Source organism: Triticum urartu, chromosome 2A (genome assembly GCF_056163025.1).
Source record: "Triticum urartu cultivar PI428250 chromosome 2A, HENAU_Tu73, whole genome shotgun sequence".
In the NCBI taxonomy this organism is placed as follows: Eukaryota; Viridiplantae; Streptophyta; class Magnoliopsida; order Poales; family Poaceae; genus Triticum; species Triticum urartu.
Window position 1 is genome coordinate 755,113,310 of NC_141874.1, and position 15,725 is coordinate 755,129,034.

Consider the following 15,725-nt stretch of genomic DNA (forward strand, 5'->3'; position numbering starts at 1 on the left):
CGAGAGCCATCACTATCTCATCTGGAAGATTAACTCCCACTCGATTCAAACGATTGTAGTACTAACACAATCTGAGCACATGCTCAATGATTGAGCTTTTCTCCCTTAGTTTGCAGGCTAAGAAACTTGTCGGAGGTCTCATACCTCTTGACGTGGGCACGAGCCTGAAATCCCAATTTCAGTTCTCGGAACATTTCATATGTTCTACGACATTTCAAAAAATGTCTTCGGCGCCTCAATTCTAAACTGTTTAACATTATGCACTGAACTATCACGTAGTCATCAAAATGTGTATGTCAGATGTTCGCAACATCCACAGACGACGCTCGAGGTTCAGCACACCGAGCGGTGCATTAAGGACATAAGCCTTCTGCGCAGCAATGAGGATAATCCTCAGTTTACGGACCCAGTCCGCATAATTTCTACTGTCAACTTTCAACTAAATTTTCTCTAGGAACATATCTTAAACAGTAGAACTAAAGCGTAAGCTACGACATAATTTGCAAAGACCTTTTGACTATGTTCATGATAATTAAGTTCATCTGATTATTTAATGAACTCCCACTTAGATAGACATCCCTCTAGTCATCTAAGTGATACATGATCCGAGTCAACTAGGCCGTGTCCGATCATCATGTGAGACGAACTAGTCATCATCGGTGAACATCTTCATGTTGATCATATCTACTATACGACTCATGTTCGACCTTTCGGTCTCTTGTGTTCCGAGGCCATGTCTGTACATGCTAGGCTCGTCAAGTCAACCTAAGTGTTTCGCATGTGTAAATCTGGCTTACACCCGTTGTATGTGAACGTTAGAATCTATCACACCCGATCATCACGTGGTGCTTCAAAACAACGAACGTTTGCAACGGTGCACAGTTAGGGGGAACACATCTCCTGAAATTTTAGTGAGGGATCATCTTATTTATGCTACCGTCGTTCTAAGCAAATAAGATGTAAACATGATAAACATCACATGCAAATCATAAAGTGACATGATATGGCCAATATCATCTTGCGCCTTTTGATCTCCATCTTCGAGGCACGGCATGATCACCTTCGTCACCGGCATGACACCATGATCTCCATCATCATGATCTCCATCATCGTGTCTTCATGAAGTTGTCTCGCCAACTATTACTTCTACTACTATGGCTAACGGTTAGCAATAAAGTAAAGTAATTACATGGCGTTTTTCATTGACACGCAGGTCATACAATAAATTAAGACAACTCCTATGGCTCCTGCCGGTTGTCATACTCATCGACATGCAAGTCGTGATTCCTATTACAAGAACATGATCAATCTCATACATCACATATATATAATTCATCACATCCTTTTGGCAATATCACATCACATAGCATACCCTGCAAAAACAAGTTAGACGTCCTCTAATTGTTGTTGCATGTTTTACGTGGCTGCTATGGGTTTCTAGCAAGAACGTTTCTTACCTACGCAAAAGCCACAACGGTGATATGCCAATTGCTATTTACCCTTCATAAGGACCCTCTTCATCGAATCCGATCCGACTAAAGTGGGAGAGACAGACACCCGCTAGCCACCTTATGCATCAATTACATGTCAGTCGGTGGAACCTGTCTCACATAAGTGTACGTGTAAGGTCGGTCCGGGCCGCTTCATCCCACAATGCCGCCGAATCAAGATAAGACTAGTAACGGCAAGCAAATTGAACAAATCATCGCCCACAACTACTTTGTGTTCTACTCGTGCATAGAATCTACGCATAGACCTAGCTCATGATGCCACTGTTGGGGAACGTAGTAATAATTCAAAATTTTCCTACGTGTCACCAAGCTCAATCTAGGAGATACTAGCAACGAGAGAGAGGGAGTGCATCTTCATACCCTTGAAGATTGCTAATCGGAAGCATTACAAGAACAAGGTTGATGGAGTCGTACTCGCGGCGATTCAAATCACGGAAGATCCGATCTAGCGCCGAACGGACGGAGCCTACGCGTTCAACACACGTACAGCCCAGGGACATCTCCTCCTTCTTGATCCAGCAAGGGGAGAGGGGAGGAGTTGAGGGAGAACTCCAGCAGCACGACGGCGTGGTGGTAATGGAGCTCGTAGTTCTCCGGCAGGGCTTCGCCAAGCACTATGGAGGAGGAAGAGATGTTGGAGAAGGAGAGGGCTGCGCCAGGGAAGGGTGCGGCTGCCCTCTCTCTCTCTCACTATATATAGGTGGAAGGGGGTGGAGGAGGCGCCCTAGGGTTCCCTAGTGGAGGGGCGGCGGCCACAGGGGAAACCCTAGATGGGTTTGGGCGCCTCCACCCCTAGGAAACTTGCCCCTCAAGCCGGGAGGGGCGGCTGCCCTAGGGGAGGCGCCCCCACCTCTCTAGGTTACATGAGAGGGGTTGGGAGGGGCGCACAGCCCCTTAGTGGGCTGGTGTGCCCCCTCCCCTTGGCCCATAAGGCCCTCCAACGCTAGCCGGGGCCTCCGAAACACCTTTCGGTCACGCTGGTCGTCACCCGGTACTCCCAGAACAATTCCGGACTCCAATACCCTTTGTCCAATATATTGATCTTCACCTCCGGACCATTCCGGAGTTCCTTGTCACGTCCGGGATCTCATCTGGGACTCCGAACAACCTTCGGTAACCACATACTATTTCCCATAACAACTCTAGCGTCACCGAACCTTAAGTGTGTAGACCCTACGGGTTCAGGAACCATGTAGACATGACCGAGACACCTCTCCGGCCAATAACCAATAGCGGGATCTGGATACCCATATTGGCTCCCACATGTTCGACGATGATCTCATCGGATGAACCACGATGTCGGGGATTCAATCAATCCCGTATACAATTCCCTTTGTCCATCGGTATGTTACTTGCCCGAGATTCGATCGTTGGTATCCCCATACCTCGTTCAATCTCGTTACCGGCAAGTCTCTTTACTCGTTCCGTAACACATGATCCCATGGCTAACTCATTAGTCATATTGAGCTCATTATTATGATGCATTACCGAGTGGGCCCAGAGATACCTCTCCGTTATACGGAGTGTCAAATCCCAGTCTCGATTCGTACCAACCCAACAGACACTTTCGGACATACCTGTAGTGCACCTTTATAGCCACCCAGTTACGTTGTGACGTTTGGTACACCCAAAGCATTCCTACGGTATCCGGGAGTTGCACAATCTCATGGTCTAAGGAAACGATACTTGACATTAGAAAAGCTCTAGCAAATGAACTACACGATCTTGTGCAGTGCTTAGGATTGTGTCTTGTCCATCACATCATTCTCCTAATGATGTGATCCCGTTATCAATGACATCCAATTTCCATGGTCAGGAAACCATAACCATCTATTGATCAATGAGCTAGTCAACTAGAGGCTCACTAGGGACATGTTGTGCTCCATGTATTCACACATGTATTACGGTTTTCAGTTAATACAATTATAGCATGAACAATAGACAATTATCATGAACAAGGAAATATAATAATAACCATTTTATTATTGCCTCTAGGGCATATTTCCAACACTATGTCCATGGCTCACGCTCATGTATTGCGTAAAGATTGAAAAAGTTTGATAACATCAAAAGTATGAAACAATTGCTTGGCTTGTCATCGGGGCTGTGCATGATTTAAATACTTTGTGTGGTGAAGATAGAGCATAGCCAGACTATATGATTTTGTAGGGATAACTTTCTTCGGCCATGTTATTTTGAGAAGACATGATTGATTTGTTCGTATGCTTGAAGTATTTTTTTATGTCAATATGAACTTTTATCTTGAATCTTTCGGATCTGAATATTCATACCACAATTAAGAAGAATTACGTTGAAATTATGCCAAGTAGCACTCCACATCAAAAATTAATTTTTTTTATCATTTACCTACTCGAGGACGAGCAGGAATTAAGCTTGGGGATGCTGATACGTCTCCAACGTATCTATGATTTTTTATTGTTCCATGCTATTATATTATGTGTTTTGGATGTTTATGGGCTTTATTTTATACTTTTATATTACTTTTGGGACTAACCTATTGACCCAGAGCCTAGTGCCAGTTCCTGTTTTTTCCCTTGTTTCAGTGTGTCGAAGAAAAGGAATATCAAATGAAGTCGAAACAGAATGAAACCAACTGGAGAAGTTATTTTTGGAAGGAAAGCTACCGGAAAAACTTGGAGTGCACGTCAGGAAAGAGAAGAGGAAGCCACGAGGTAGGGGGGCTCGCCCACCCCCTAGGGCGCGCCTTCCACTCTCATGGGCCCCTCGTGGCTCCCGTGACGTATTTCTTCCGCCTATATATCTCCATATACCCTAGAAACTTCGGAGAACAGAATAGATCGGGAGTTCCACCGCCGCAAGACTCTATAGCCACCAAAAGTCAATCGGGACCTTGTGGCCATCTTCATCATCCCGGTGCTCTCCATGACGAGGAGGGAGTAGTTCACCCTCGGGGCTGAGGGTATGTACCAGTAGCTATGTGTTTGATATCTCTCTCTCGTGTTCTTGATTTGGCACGATCTTGATCTATCGCGAGCTTTGCTATTATAGTTGGATCTTATGTTTCTTCTCCCCCTCTACTCTCTTGTAATGGATTGAGTTTTCCCTTTGAAGTAGTCTTATCGGATTGAGTCTTTAATGATTTGAGAACACTTGATGTATGTCTTGTCATGCTTATCTGTGGTGACAATGGGATATTCAAGTGATTCACTTGATGTATATTTTGGTGATCAACTTGCGGGTTCCTCCCATGAACTTATGCATAGGGGTTGGCACATGTTTTCGTCGTGATTCTCCTGTAGAAACTTTGGGGCACTCTTTGAGGTTCTATGTGTTGGTTGAATAGATGAATCTGAGATTGTGTGATGCATATCGTATAACCATACCCACGGATACTTGAGGTGACATTGGAGTATCTAGGTGACATTAGGGTTTTGGTTGAGTTGTGTCTTAAGGTGTTATTCTAGTACGAACTCTAGGGCTATTTGTGACACTTATAGGAATAGCCCAACGGATTGATTGGAAATAATAACTTTGAGGTTGTTTCGTACCCTACCATAATCTCTTCGTTTGTTCTCCTCTATTAGTGACTTTGGAGTGACTCTTTGTTGCATGTTGAGGGATAGTTATATGATCCAACTATGTTATTATTGTTGAGAGAACTTGCACTAGTGAAAGTATGAACCCTAGGCCTTGTTTCCTATCATTGCAATACCATTTACGCTCACTTTTATCATTAGTTACCTTGCTATTTTTATATTTTCAGATTATAAAAACCTATATCTACCATCCATATTGCACTTGTATCACCATCTCTTCGCCGAACTAGTGCACCTATACAATTTACCATTGTATTGGGTGTGTTGGGGACACAAGAGACTCTTTGTTATTTGGTTGCAGGGTTGTTTGAGAGAGACCATCTTCATCCTACGCCTCCCATGGATTGATAAACCTTAGGTCATCCACTTGAGGGAAATTTGCTACTGGCCTACAAACCTCTGCACTTGGAGGCCCAACAAAGTCTACACGAAGAAGGTTGCGTAGTAGACATCATCAAGTCTTTTGTATAATGAGAAAGGCATAACACTAACACCAGCTCCTAAATCACACAAAGCAGTTTTCACATAATTCTTTTTGATAGAGCAATGTATAGTCGGTATTCCCAGATCTCTTAGTTTTTAGGTACTCCATCTTTGAAACTATAATTAGAAAAGCATAGTGGAGATTTCAGCTTCCGGTATTTTTCTCTTATTAATGATGATGTCTTTCATATACTTTGCATAAGGAGGCATTTTCAAGATATCAGTCAAGCGAGTACGCAAAAAGACTGGCCTCAGCATTTCGTTGAAGCGTTCAAATTCTTCGATATCATTCTTTTTAGTTGACTTGGGTGGAAAAGGCATAGGTATTTGAACCCACGGTTATCTTTCTTTACCGTGTTTTCTAGCAATGAAGTCCCTTTTATCATACCTTTTATTCCTAGGTTGCGGGTTATCAAGATCAACAGGTGGTTCCATTTCAACATCATTATCTGGTTCTTTTTCATTTGGTTGAGAATCTTCATGAACATAAGTATTATCTTTTTCATTATCACTAGGTGGATGTTCATTACCAGACTGAGTTTCAACATCAGAGATAGAAGTTTCATTTTCATTATTAGGAGGTTTATCTATTTCAGGTTCACTAGAAGCATGCAAAGCCCTATCATTTTTCTTTTTCTTTTTAGTAGGATTAGGTGCACCAGTGTTCTTTCTTTGTGAGTCTTGTATAATTCTTTTTGGGTGTCCCACAGGATAAAGTGGTTCCTGAGTCATTTTACCTCCTCTAGTTGCAACTCTAACAACAAAGTCATGCATATTATTATTCATCTCAGCAAGCAATTCTCTTTGTGATTTAGCAACTTGTTCTAACTGGGTTTGTACCATAGAAGCATGTTTTCCAACACCTCTAACACATTTGAGATTCTAAATAACAAGTCACTCAGGCGAGCAATCATATCAGAGTTATAGTTCAATTGTTTCATAACATTTGCATTGAAGTGATCTTGTTTTCTAATATAGTTTCCAAACTCATAAAGGCATTGACTAGGATGAATATTGTGAGGATTATAATTTTCATTGAACTTCATAAGAGAATTAAGCTCTACCACGTTAGGCAGTGGTGGTGCATCAAGCGCATGTATTTCTTCAATAGGAGGTAAAATTTTAACATCCTCAGCTTTAATACTTATTTCCTTCATAGATTTCTTTGCCTCTTGCATATCTTCAGGACTGAGATAAAACATACCCCTCTTCTTTGGAGTAGGTTTGGCCGGTGGTTCAGGAAGAGTCCAATCATCATAATTTTTCAGTATGTTATTCAATAATTCTTCAGCTTGAGCAATAGCTCGTGCCCTGAAAACACAACCAGCACAACTATTAGGAAGTCCCTAGAAGCATCGGTTAGTCCATTATAGAAGATATCAAATATTTTATTTTTCTTAAGAGGATGATCAGGCAATGCATTAAGTAACTGGCAAAGCCTCCCCCAAGCTTGTGGGAGACTCTGTTCTTTAGTTTGAACAAAGTTAAAAAAATTCCTGTAAGGCAGCTTGTTTCTTATGAGCAGGGAAATATTTTTTAGAGAAGTAATAAATCATATCCTGGGGACTACGCACACAACCAGGAGCAAGAGTTACCAAGATTTAGCATCACCCTTTAATGAGAAAGGAAATAATTGGAGAATAAAGTAATAGCGAGTTTTCTCATCATGAGTAAAGAGGGTGGCTATATCACTCAACTTAGTAAGATGTGCCACAACAGTTTCAGTTTCATAACCATGGAAAGGATCAGATTCAACCAAAGTAATTAACTCTGGGTCGACAGAGAATTCATAATCCTTGTCAGCAATAAAGATAGGTGAAGTATCAAACTTAGGATCATATTTCATTCTAGCATTCAGAGATTTTTCTTTATACTTGCATAGTAATTTCTCTAGATCATCTCTATCCCTACAAGCAAGAATATCTCTAGTTGTTTCCTCATTCATAACATAACCTGCCGGTACCTTAGGCAATTCATATCTAGGAAGGCTAGTTCTAGCAGGTGTTTCAGGAATTTCAGTTTCAAGCTCATCATCAGATTCAACAACATCATGTTGTATTACACAAGGGAGCCAAAGAATATTTAAAGGTATTAGCAGTTGAGTTGTCAATTCAACCACACCTGCAGATTAATTATCTACAACAAAGTGATCAGTAGCAAAGTAGTTTGATAGTTTTGATAGTAGTGATAGCAGCAACGGTAACAGTGACAGTGATAACAGTAATTTTGTAGCAAGTGTAACAGTGGCGAGAGCGGTAGTAACTTAGGAAGAACAATATCAGATAAATTCGTAGGCATTGGGTCGGTGACTTGTTGGATGATATTCATCATGTGACAGTTATAACCTAGGACGATACGGCACTAGCTCCAGTTCATCGATATAATGTAGGCATGTATTCCGTAAATAGTCATACATGCTTATGGAAAGAACTGCATGACACCTTTTGTCCTACCCTCCCGTGGCAGCGGGGTCCATATTGGAAACTAAGGGATATTAAGGCCTCCTTTTAATAGAGAACCGGAACAAAGCATTAACACATTGTGAATACATGAACTACTCAAACTACGGCCATCACCGAGAGTGGAGCCGGTTGTTGTCACTCTGGGGTTGTCGGATCATAACACGTAGTAGGTGACTATAACTTGCAAGATCGGATCTAGAACATGAATATAATGATGATAAAATAAATGGTTTAGATCTGAAATCACGGCACCCAGGCCCAAAGTGACAAGCATTAAGCATGGCAAAGTCATAGAACCATCAAGCTAAGAACATAGTGGATACTAGGGATAAGCCCTAACAAAACTAACTCGATTACATGATGAATCTCATCCAACTCCTCACCAACAAGCGAGCCTACGAAGGAATTACTCTCTCACCGGTGGGGAGCATCATGGAATTGACGACAAAGATGAGTTGGTGATGACGAAGAACGGAGACCCCTCTCTCGGAGCCCCAAACGGACTCCAGATCTGCCCTGTCGAGGAAGAACAGGGCTTGGCGGTGGCTCCGTCTCATGGAACGCGATAATTCTTTATCCCTGATTTTTTTCTCCGAAAATAGGAATTTATAGTGTCAGGGTTGAGGTCTACAGGGCCACCAGGTGGGTACAACCCACCTGGGCACGCCACGAGAGGGTGGCGCGCCCTGGTGGGTTGTGCCCACCCTGGGGCCCCTCTCTGGTGGGTCTTGGCCTCAGTAATTCTCATTTATTCCATAAAAATTCCTCGCAAAGTTTCGTTTCATTCCGAGAACTTTTATTTCTGCACAAAAACAACACCATGGTAGTTCTACTGAAAACAGCATCAGTCCGGGGTTAGTTTCATTCAAATCATGCAAATTAGAGTCCAAAACAAGAGGAAAAGCGTGAGAAAAAATAGATATGTTGGAGACGTATCACGAGCCTGCGGCAGAAGTCCTCATGGCCAACTCACCTCGGAGCCCGCCTGGGTTTCATCGTGGTGGCGGTGGTGATGGCGGCGGTGGCCCATCGCATGGTCACGACGAATATCATCCCCAAGCCCTTACTTCAGAGCAGAGGGAGGAGCTGCATCGTCGCAACGTCGAGGCGCTTCATACCCCCATCATTGGGGAGACCTCTGAGGCTCGGACCTTAGAAGCGGCACGCCTGGCTACTTTAGCTGAGCGCGCGCGTTTGGAGAATCTCCAAAATTCACTCGACGAATGCGCCCGTCAGTAGATACCCGAATCAGTCGATGGCCACGACAATTGTTCCCGCCTGAAACTCAGGTATATCGCACTCCAGTCCAAAATCTTGCAGCTGCAGCACGTATAGCAGAGTCAATTCAGCCATCTCGTTCAGAAGCTTGTAGAGGTTTTCTGCAGATCCGAGCACTGCTCCGAGCAGCGGCTAAACAAAATTCGGCTATTTCTCAGTCGCGCAATAGAATCCACAGCAGATCTGTGGTTGCGGACACAGTTCAGTCGGCACACAGTCCAAGATTGCCTCGGCGGCGTGACGATCTGTTGGGGAACGTTGCAGAAAATTAAATTTTTTCCTACGGTTTCACCAAGATCCATCTATGAGTTCATCTAGCAACGAGTCATAGGAGAGTGATTGCATCTACATACCACTTGTAGATCGCGTGCGGAAGCGTTGAACGGAACGGGGATGATGGAGTCGTACTCGCCGTGATTCAGATCACCGATGACCTAGTGCTGAACGGACATCACCTCCGCGTTCAACACACGTACGGAGTAGATGACGTCTCCTCCTTCTTGATCCAGCAAGGGGGAAGTAGAGGTTGATGATGATCCAGTAGCACAACAGCGTGGTGGTGGATGCAGCAGAACTCCGGCAGGGCTTTGCTAAGCAACTACGGGAGGAGGAGGAGGTGTAGCTGGGAGAGGGAGGTGCCAGGCCTTTAGGGTGCGGCCACCGCTCCCTCCCCTCCCTTTATATAGGTGCAAGAGAGAGGGGGGAGGGCGCAGCCTTGCCCCTTCCTCCAAGGAAGGGTGCGGCCAAGGGGGGGAGGAGTCCATCCTCCCCAAGGCACCTCGGAGGTGCCTTCCCCCTTTAGGACTCTCCCCTCTCCTTGATCTCTAGGCGCATGGGCCTATTAGGGCTGGTTCCCTTGGCCCATATAGGCCAAGGCGCACCCCCTACAGCCCATGTGCCCCCCCGGGACAGGTGGACCCCTGGTGGACCCCCCGGACCCCTTTCGGCACTCCCGGTAAAATACCGATAACGCGCGAAACTTTTCCGACGACCAAAATAAGACTTCCCATATATAAATCTTTACCTCCGGACCATTCCGGAACTCCTCTTGACGTCCGGGATCTCATCCGGGACTCCGAACAATATTCGGTTTGCTGCATACTCATATTCATACAACCCTAGCGTCACCGAACCTTAAGTGTGTAGACCCTACGGGTTCGGGAGACAGGCAGACATGACCGAGACGGCTCTCGGGCAATAACCAACAGCGGGATCTGGATACCCATGTTGGCTCCCACATGCTCCTCGATGATTTCATCGGTTGAACCACGATGTCGAGGATTCAAACAACCCCGTATACTATTCCCTTTGTCAATCGGTATTTTACTTGCCCGAGATTCGATCGTCGGTATCCCAATACCTCGTTCAATCTCGTTACTGGCAAGTCACTTTACTCGTACCATAATGCATGATCCCATGACCAAACACTTGGTCACTTTGAGCTCATTATGTTGATGCACTACCGACTTGGCCCAGTGTTACCTCTCCGTCATACGGAGTGACAAATCCCAGTCTCGATCCGTGTCAACCCAACAGACACTTTCGGAGATACCTGTAATGCACCTTTATAGTCACCCAGTTACGTTGTGACATTTGGTACACCCAAAGCACTCCTACGGTATCCGGGAGTTACACGATCGCATGGTCTAAGGAAGAGATACTTGACATTGGAAAAGCTCTAGCAAAACGAACTACACGATCTTGTGCTATGCTTAGGATTGGGTCTTGTCCATCACATCATTCTCCTAATGATGTGATCCCGTTATCAACGACATCCAATGTCCATAGTCAGGAAACCATGACTATCTGTTGATCAACGAGCTAGTCAACTAGAGGCTCACTAGGGACATATTGTGGTCTATGTATTCACACGCGTATTACGATTTCCGGATAATACAATTATAGCATGAATAAAAGGCAATTATCATGAACAAGGAAATATAATTATAATACTTTTATTATTGCCTCTAGGGCATATTTCCAACAGTCTCCCACTTGCACTAGAGTCAATAATCTAGTTACATTGTGATGAATCGAACACCCATAGAGTTCTGGTGTTGATCATGTTTTGCTCGCGGAAGAGGTTTAGTCAACGGATCTGTGATATTCAGATCCATATGCACTTTGCAAATTTCTATGTCCCCATCTTGAACATTTTCACGAATGGAGTTGAAGCGACGCTTGATGTGCCTAGTCTTCTTGTGAAACCCGGGCTCCTTGGCAAGTGCAATAGCTCCAGTGTTGTCACAGAAGAGTTTGATCGGCTCCGACGCATTGGGTATGACTCGTAGGTCGGTGATGAACTCCTTCACCCAAATTGCTTCATGTGCTGCCTCCGAGGCTGCCATGTACTCCGCTTCACATGTAGATCCCGCCACGACGCTCTGCTTGCAGCTGCACCAGCTTACTGCTCCACCATTCAACATATACACGTATCCGGTTTGTGACTTTGAGTCATCTAGATCTGTGTCGAAGCTGGCGTCGACGTAACCCTTTACGACGAGCTCTTCGTCACCTCCATAAACGAGAAACATGTCCTTAGTCCTTTTCAGGTACTTCGGGATATTCTTGACCGCTGTCCAGTGTTCCTTGCCGGGATTACTTTGGTACCTTCCTACCAAACTTACGGCAAGGTTTATATCAGGTCTGGTACACAGCATGGCATACATAATAGACCCTATGGCTGAGGCATAGGGGATGACACTCATCTCTTCTTTATCTTCTGCCGTGGTCGGGCATTGAGCCGAGCTCAATCTCACACCTTGCAATACAGGCAAGAACCCTTTCTTGGACTGATCCATATTGAACTTCTTCAATATCTTATTAAGGTATGTGATTTTTAAAAGACCTATGAGGCGTCTCAATCTATCCCTATATATCTTGATGCCTAATAAGTAAGCAGCTTCTCCAAGGTCCTTCATTGAAAAACACTTATTCAAGTAGGCCTTAATGCTGTCCAAAAGTTCTATATCATTTCCCATCAAAAGTATGTCATCTACATATAATATGAGAAATGCTACAGAGCTCCCACTCACTTTCTTGTAAACGCAGGCTTCTCCATAAGTCTGCATAAACCCAAACGCTTTGATCATCTCATCGAAGTGAATGTTCCAACTCTGAGATTCTTGCACCAGCCCATAAATGGATCGCTGGAGCTTGCGTACCTTGTTAGCATTCTTAGGATCGACAAAACCTTCCGGCTGCATCATATACAGCTCTTCCTTAAGGTAACCGTTAAGGAATGCCGTTTTGACGTCCATCTGCCATATCTCATAATCATAGTATGCGGCAATTGCTAACATAATTCGGACGGACTTAAGCTTTGCTACGGGAGAGAAAGTCTCATCGTAGTCAATCCCTTGAACTTGTCGATAACCCTTAGCGACAAGTCGAGCTTTATAGATGGTAACATTACCATCCGCGTCCGTCTTCTTCTTAAAGATCCATTTGTTTTCTATTGCTCGCCGATCGTCGGGCAAGTCCGTCAAAGTCCATACTTTGTTTTCATACATGGATCCTATCTCGGATTGCATGGCTTCAAGCCATTTGATGGAATCTGGGCCCGCCATCGCTTCTTCATAGTTCAAAGGTTCACCGTTGTCTAACAACATGATTTCCAAGACAGGGTTGCCGTACCACTCTGGTGCGGAACGTGTCCTAGTGGACCTACGAAGTTCAGTAGCAACTTGATCCGAAGTACCTTGATCATCATCATTAATTTCCTCTCCAGTCGGTGTAGGCACCACAGGAACATTTTCCTGAGCTGCACTACTTTCCGGTTCAAGAGGTAGTACTTCATCGAGTTCTACTTTCCTCCCACATACTCCTTTCGAGAGAAACTCTTTTTCCAGAAAGGATCCGTTCTTGGCTACAAAGATCTTGCCTTCGGATCTAAGGTAGAAGGTATACCCAATGGTTTCCTTAGGGTATCCTACGAAGACGCATTTTTCCGACTTGGGTTCGAGCTTTTCAGGTTGAAGTTTCTTGACATAAGCATCGCATCCCCAAACTTTTAGAAACGACAGCTTAGGTTTCTTCCCAAACCATAATTCATACGGTGTCGTCTCAACGGATTTAGACGGTGCCCTATTTAAAGTGAATGTAGCTGTCTCTAGAGCGTATCCCCAAAATGATAGCGGTAAATCAGTAAGAGACATCATAGATCGCACCATATCCAATAGAGTGCGATTACGACGTTCAGACACACCGTTACGCTGAGGTGTTCCAGGCGGCGTGAGTTGTGAAACGATTCCACATTTCCTTAAGTGTGTACCAAATTCGTGACTTAAATATTCTCCTCCACGATCTGATTGCAAGAATTTTATCTTTCGGTCACGTTGATTCTCTACTTCATTATGAAATTCCTTGAACTTTTCAAAGGTCTCAGACTTGTGTTTCATCAAGTAGACATACCCATATCTACTCAAGTCATCAGTGAGAGTGAGAACATAACGATATCCTCCGCGAGCCTCAACACTCATTGGACCGCACACATCAGTATGTATGATTTCCAATAAGTTGGTTGCTCGCTCCATTGTTCCGGAGAACGGAGTCTTAGTCATCTTGCCCATGAGGCATGGTTCGCATGTGTCAAATGATTCATAATCGAGAGACTCTAAAAGTCCATCAGCATGGAGTTTCTTCATGCGCTTGACACCAATGTGACCAAGGTGGCAGTGCCACAAGTATGTGGGACTATCGTTATCAACTTTACATCTTTTGGTATACACACTATGAACATGTGTAACATTACGTTCGAGATTCATTAAGAATAAACCATTGACCATCGGAGCATGACCATAAAACATTTCTCTCATATAAATAGAACAACCATTATTCTCGGATTTAAATGAGTAGCCATCTCGTATTAAACGAGATCCTGATACAATGTTCATGCTCAAACTTGGCACTAAATAACAATTATTGAGGTTTAAAACTAATCCCGTAGGTAAATGTAGAGGTAGCGTGCCGACGGCGATCACATCGATCTTGGAACCATTCCCGACGCGCATTGTCACCTCGTCCTTCGCCAGTCTCTGTTTATTCCACAGCTCTTGCTGTGAGTTACATATATGAGCAACGACACCGGTATCAAATACCCAGGAGTTACTACGAGTACTGGTAAGGTACACATCAATTACATGTATATCAAATATACCTTTAGTGTTGCCGTCCTTCTTGTCTGCTAAGTATTTGGGGCAGTTCCGCTTCCAGCGACCCTTCCCTTTGCAATAAAAGCACTCAGTCTCAGGCTTGGGTCCATTCTTTGACTTCTTCCCGGCAACTGGCTTACCGGGCGCGGCAACATCCTTGCCGTCCTTCTTGAAGTTCTTCTTACCCTTGCCCTTCTTGAACTTAGTGGTTTTATTGACCATCAACACTTGATGCTCCTTCTTGATTTCTACCTCTGCTGACTTCAGCATTGAAAATACTTCAGGAATAGTTTTCACCATCCCCTGCATATTGTAGTTCATCAGAAAGCTCTTGTAGCTCGGTGGGAGCGACTGAAGGATTCTGTCAATGATAGCCTCGTCCGGGAGGTTGATGTCCAGCTGGGACAGACGGTTGTGCAACCCAGACATTTTGAGTATGTGCTCACTGACAGAACTATTTTCCTCCATCTTACAACTGTAGAACTTGTCAGAGACTTCATATCCCTCGACCCGGGCATGAGCTTGGAAAACTAGTTTCAGCTCCTCGAACATCTCATATGCTCCGTGTCGCTCAAAACGCTTTTGGAGCCCTGGTTCTAAGCTGTAAAGCATGCCGCACTGAACGAGGGAGTAATCATCAGCACGAGACTGCCAAGCGTTCATAACGTCTTGGTTCTCTGGGATGGGTGCTTCACCTAGCGGTGCTTCTAGGACATATTGTTTCTTGGCAGCTATGAGGATAATCCTCAGGTTCCGGACCCAGTCCGAATAGTTGCTGCCATCATCTTTCAGTTTGGTTTTCTCTAGGAACGCGTTGAAGTTCATGGTGACATGAGCGTTGGCCATTTGATCTACAAGACATTTTGCAAAGATTTTAGACTATTGTTCATGATAATAAAGTTCATCTAATCAAATTATTTAATGAACTCCCACTCAGATTTGACATCCCTCTAGTCATCTAAGTGATACATGATCCGAGTCGACTAGGCCGTGTCCAATCATCACGTGAGACGGACTAGTCATCGTCGGTGAACATCTCCATGTTGATCGTATCTTCCATACGACTCATGTTCGACCTTTCGGTCTCTTGTGTTCCGAGGCCATGTCTGTACATGCTAGGCTCGTCAAGTTAACCTAAGTGTTTTGCATGTGTAAAACTGTCTTACACCCGTTGTATGTGAACGTAAGGATCTATCACACCCGATCATCACGTGGTGCTTCGAAACGACGAACTTTAGCAACGGTGCACGGTTAGGGAGA

General features: G+C 44.3%; 1 protein-coding gene across 1 annotated transcript; it reads right to left on the minus strand.

The window, feature by feature from the left end:
• Positions 1-9,282: 9,282 nt before the first annotated feature.
• LOC147987833 (uncharacterized) lies at positions 9,283-15,296 on the minus strand. Its single transcript, XM_087542516.1, has 2 exons — positions 14,454-15,296; positions 9,283-9,444 (listed from the first exon to the last, which is right to left on the minus strand). The coding sequence occupies exons 1-2, from the start codon at positions 15,288-15,290 to the stop codon at positions 9,283-9,285; spliced, it is 999 nt and encodes a 332-aa protein (XP_087398642.1). The 5' UTR covers positions 15,291-15,296.
• Positions 15,297-15,725: the final 429 nt, after the last annotated feature.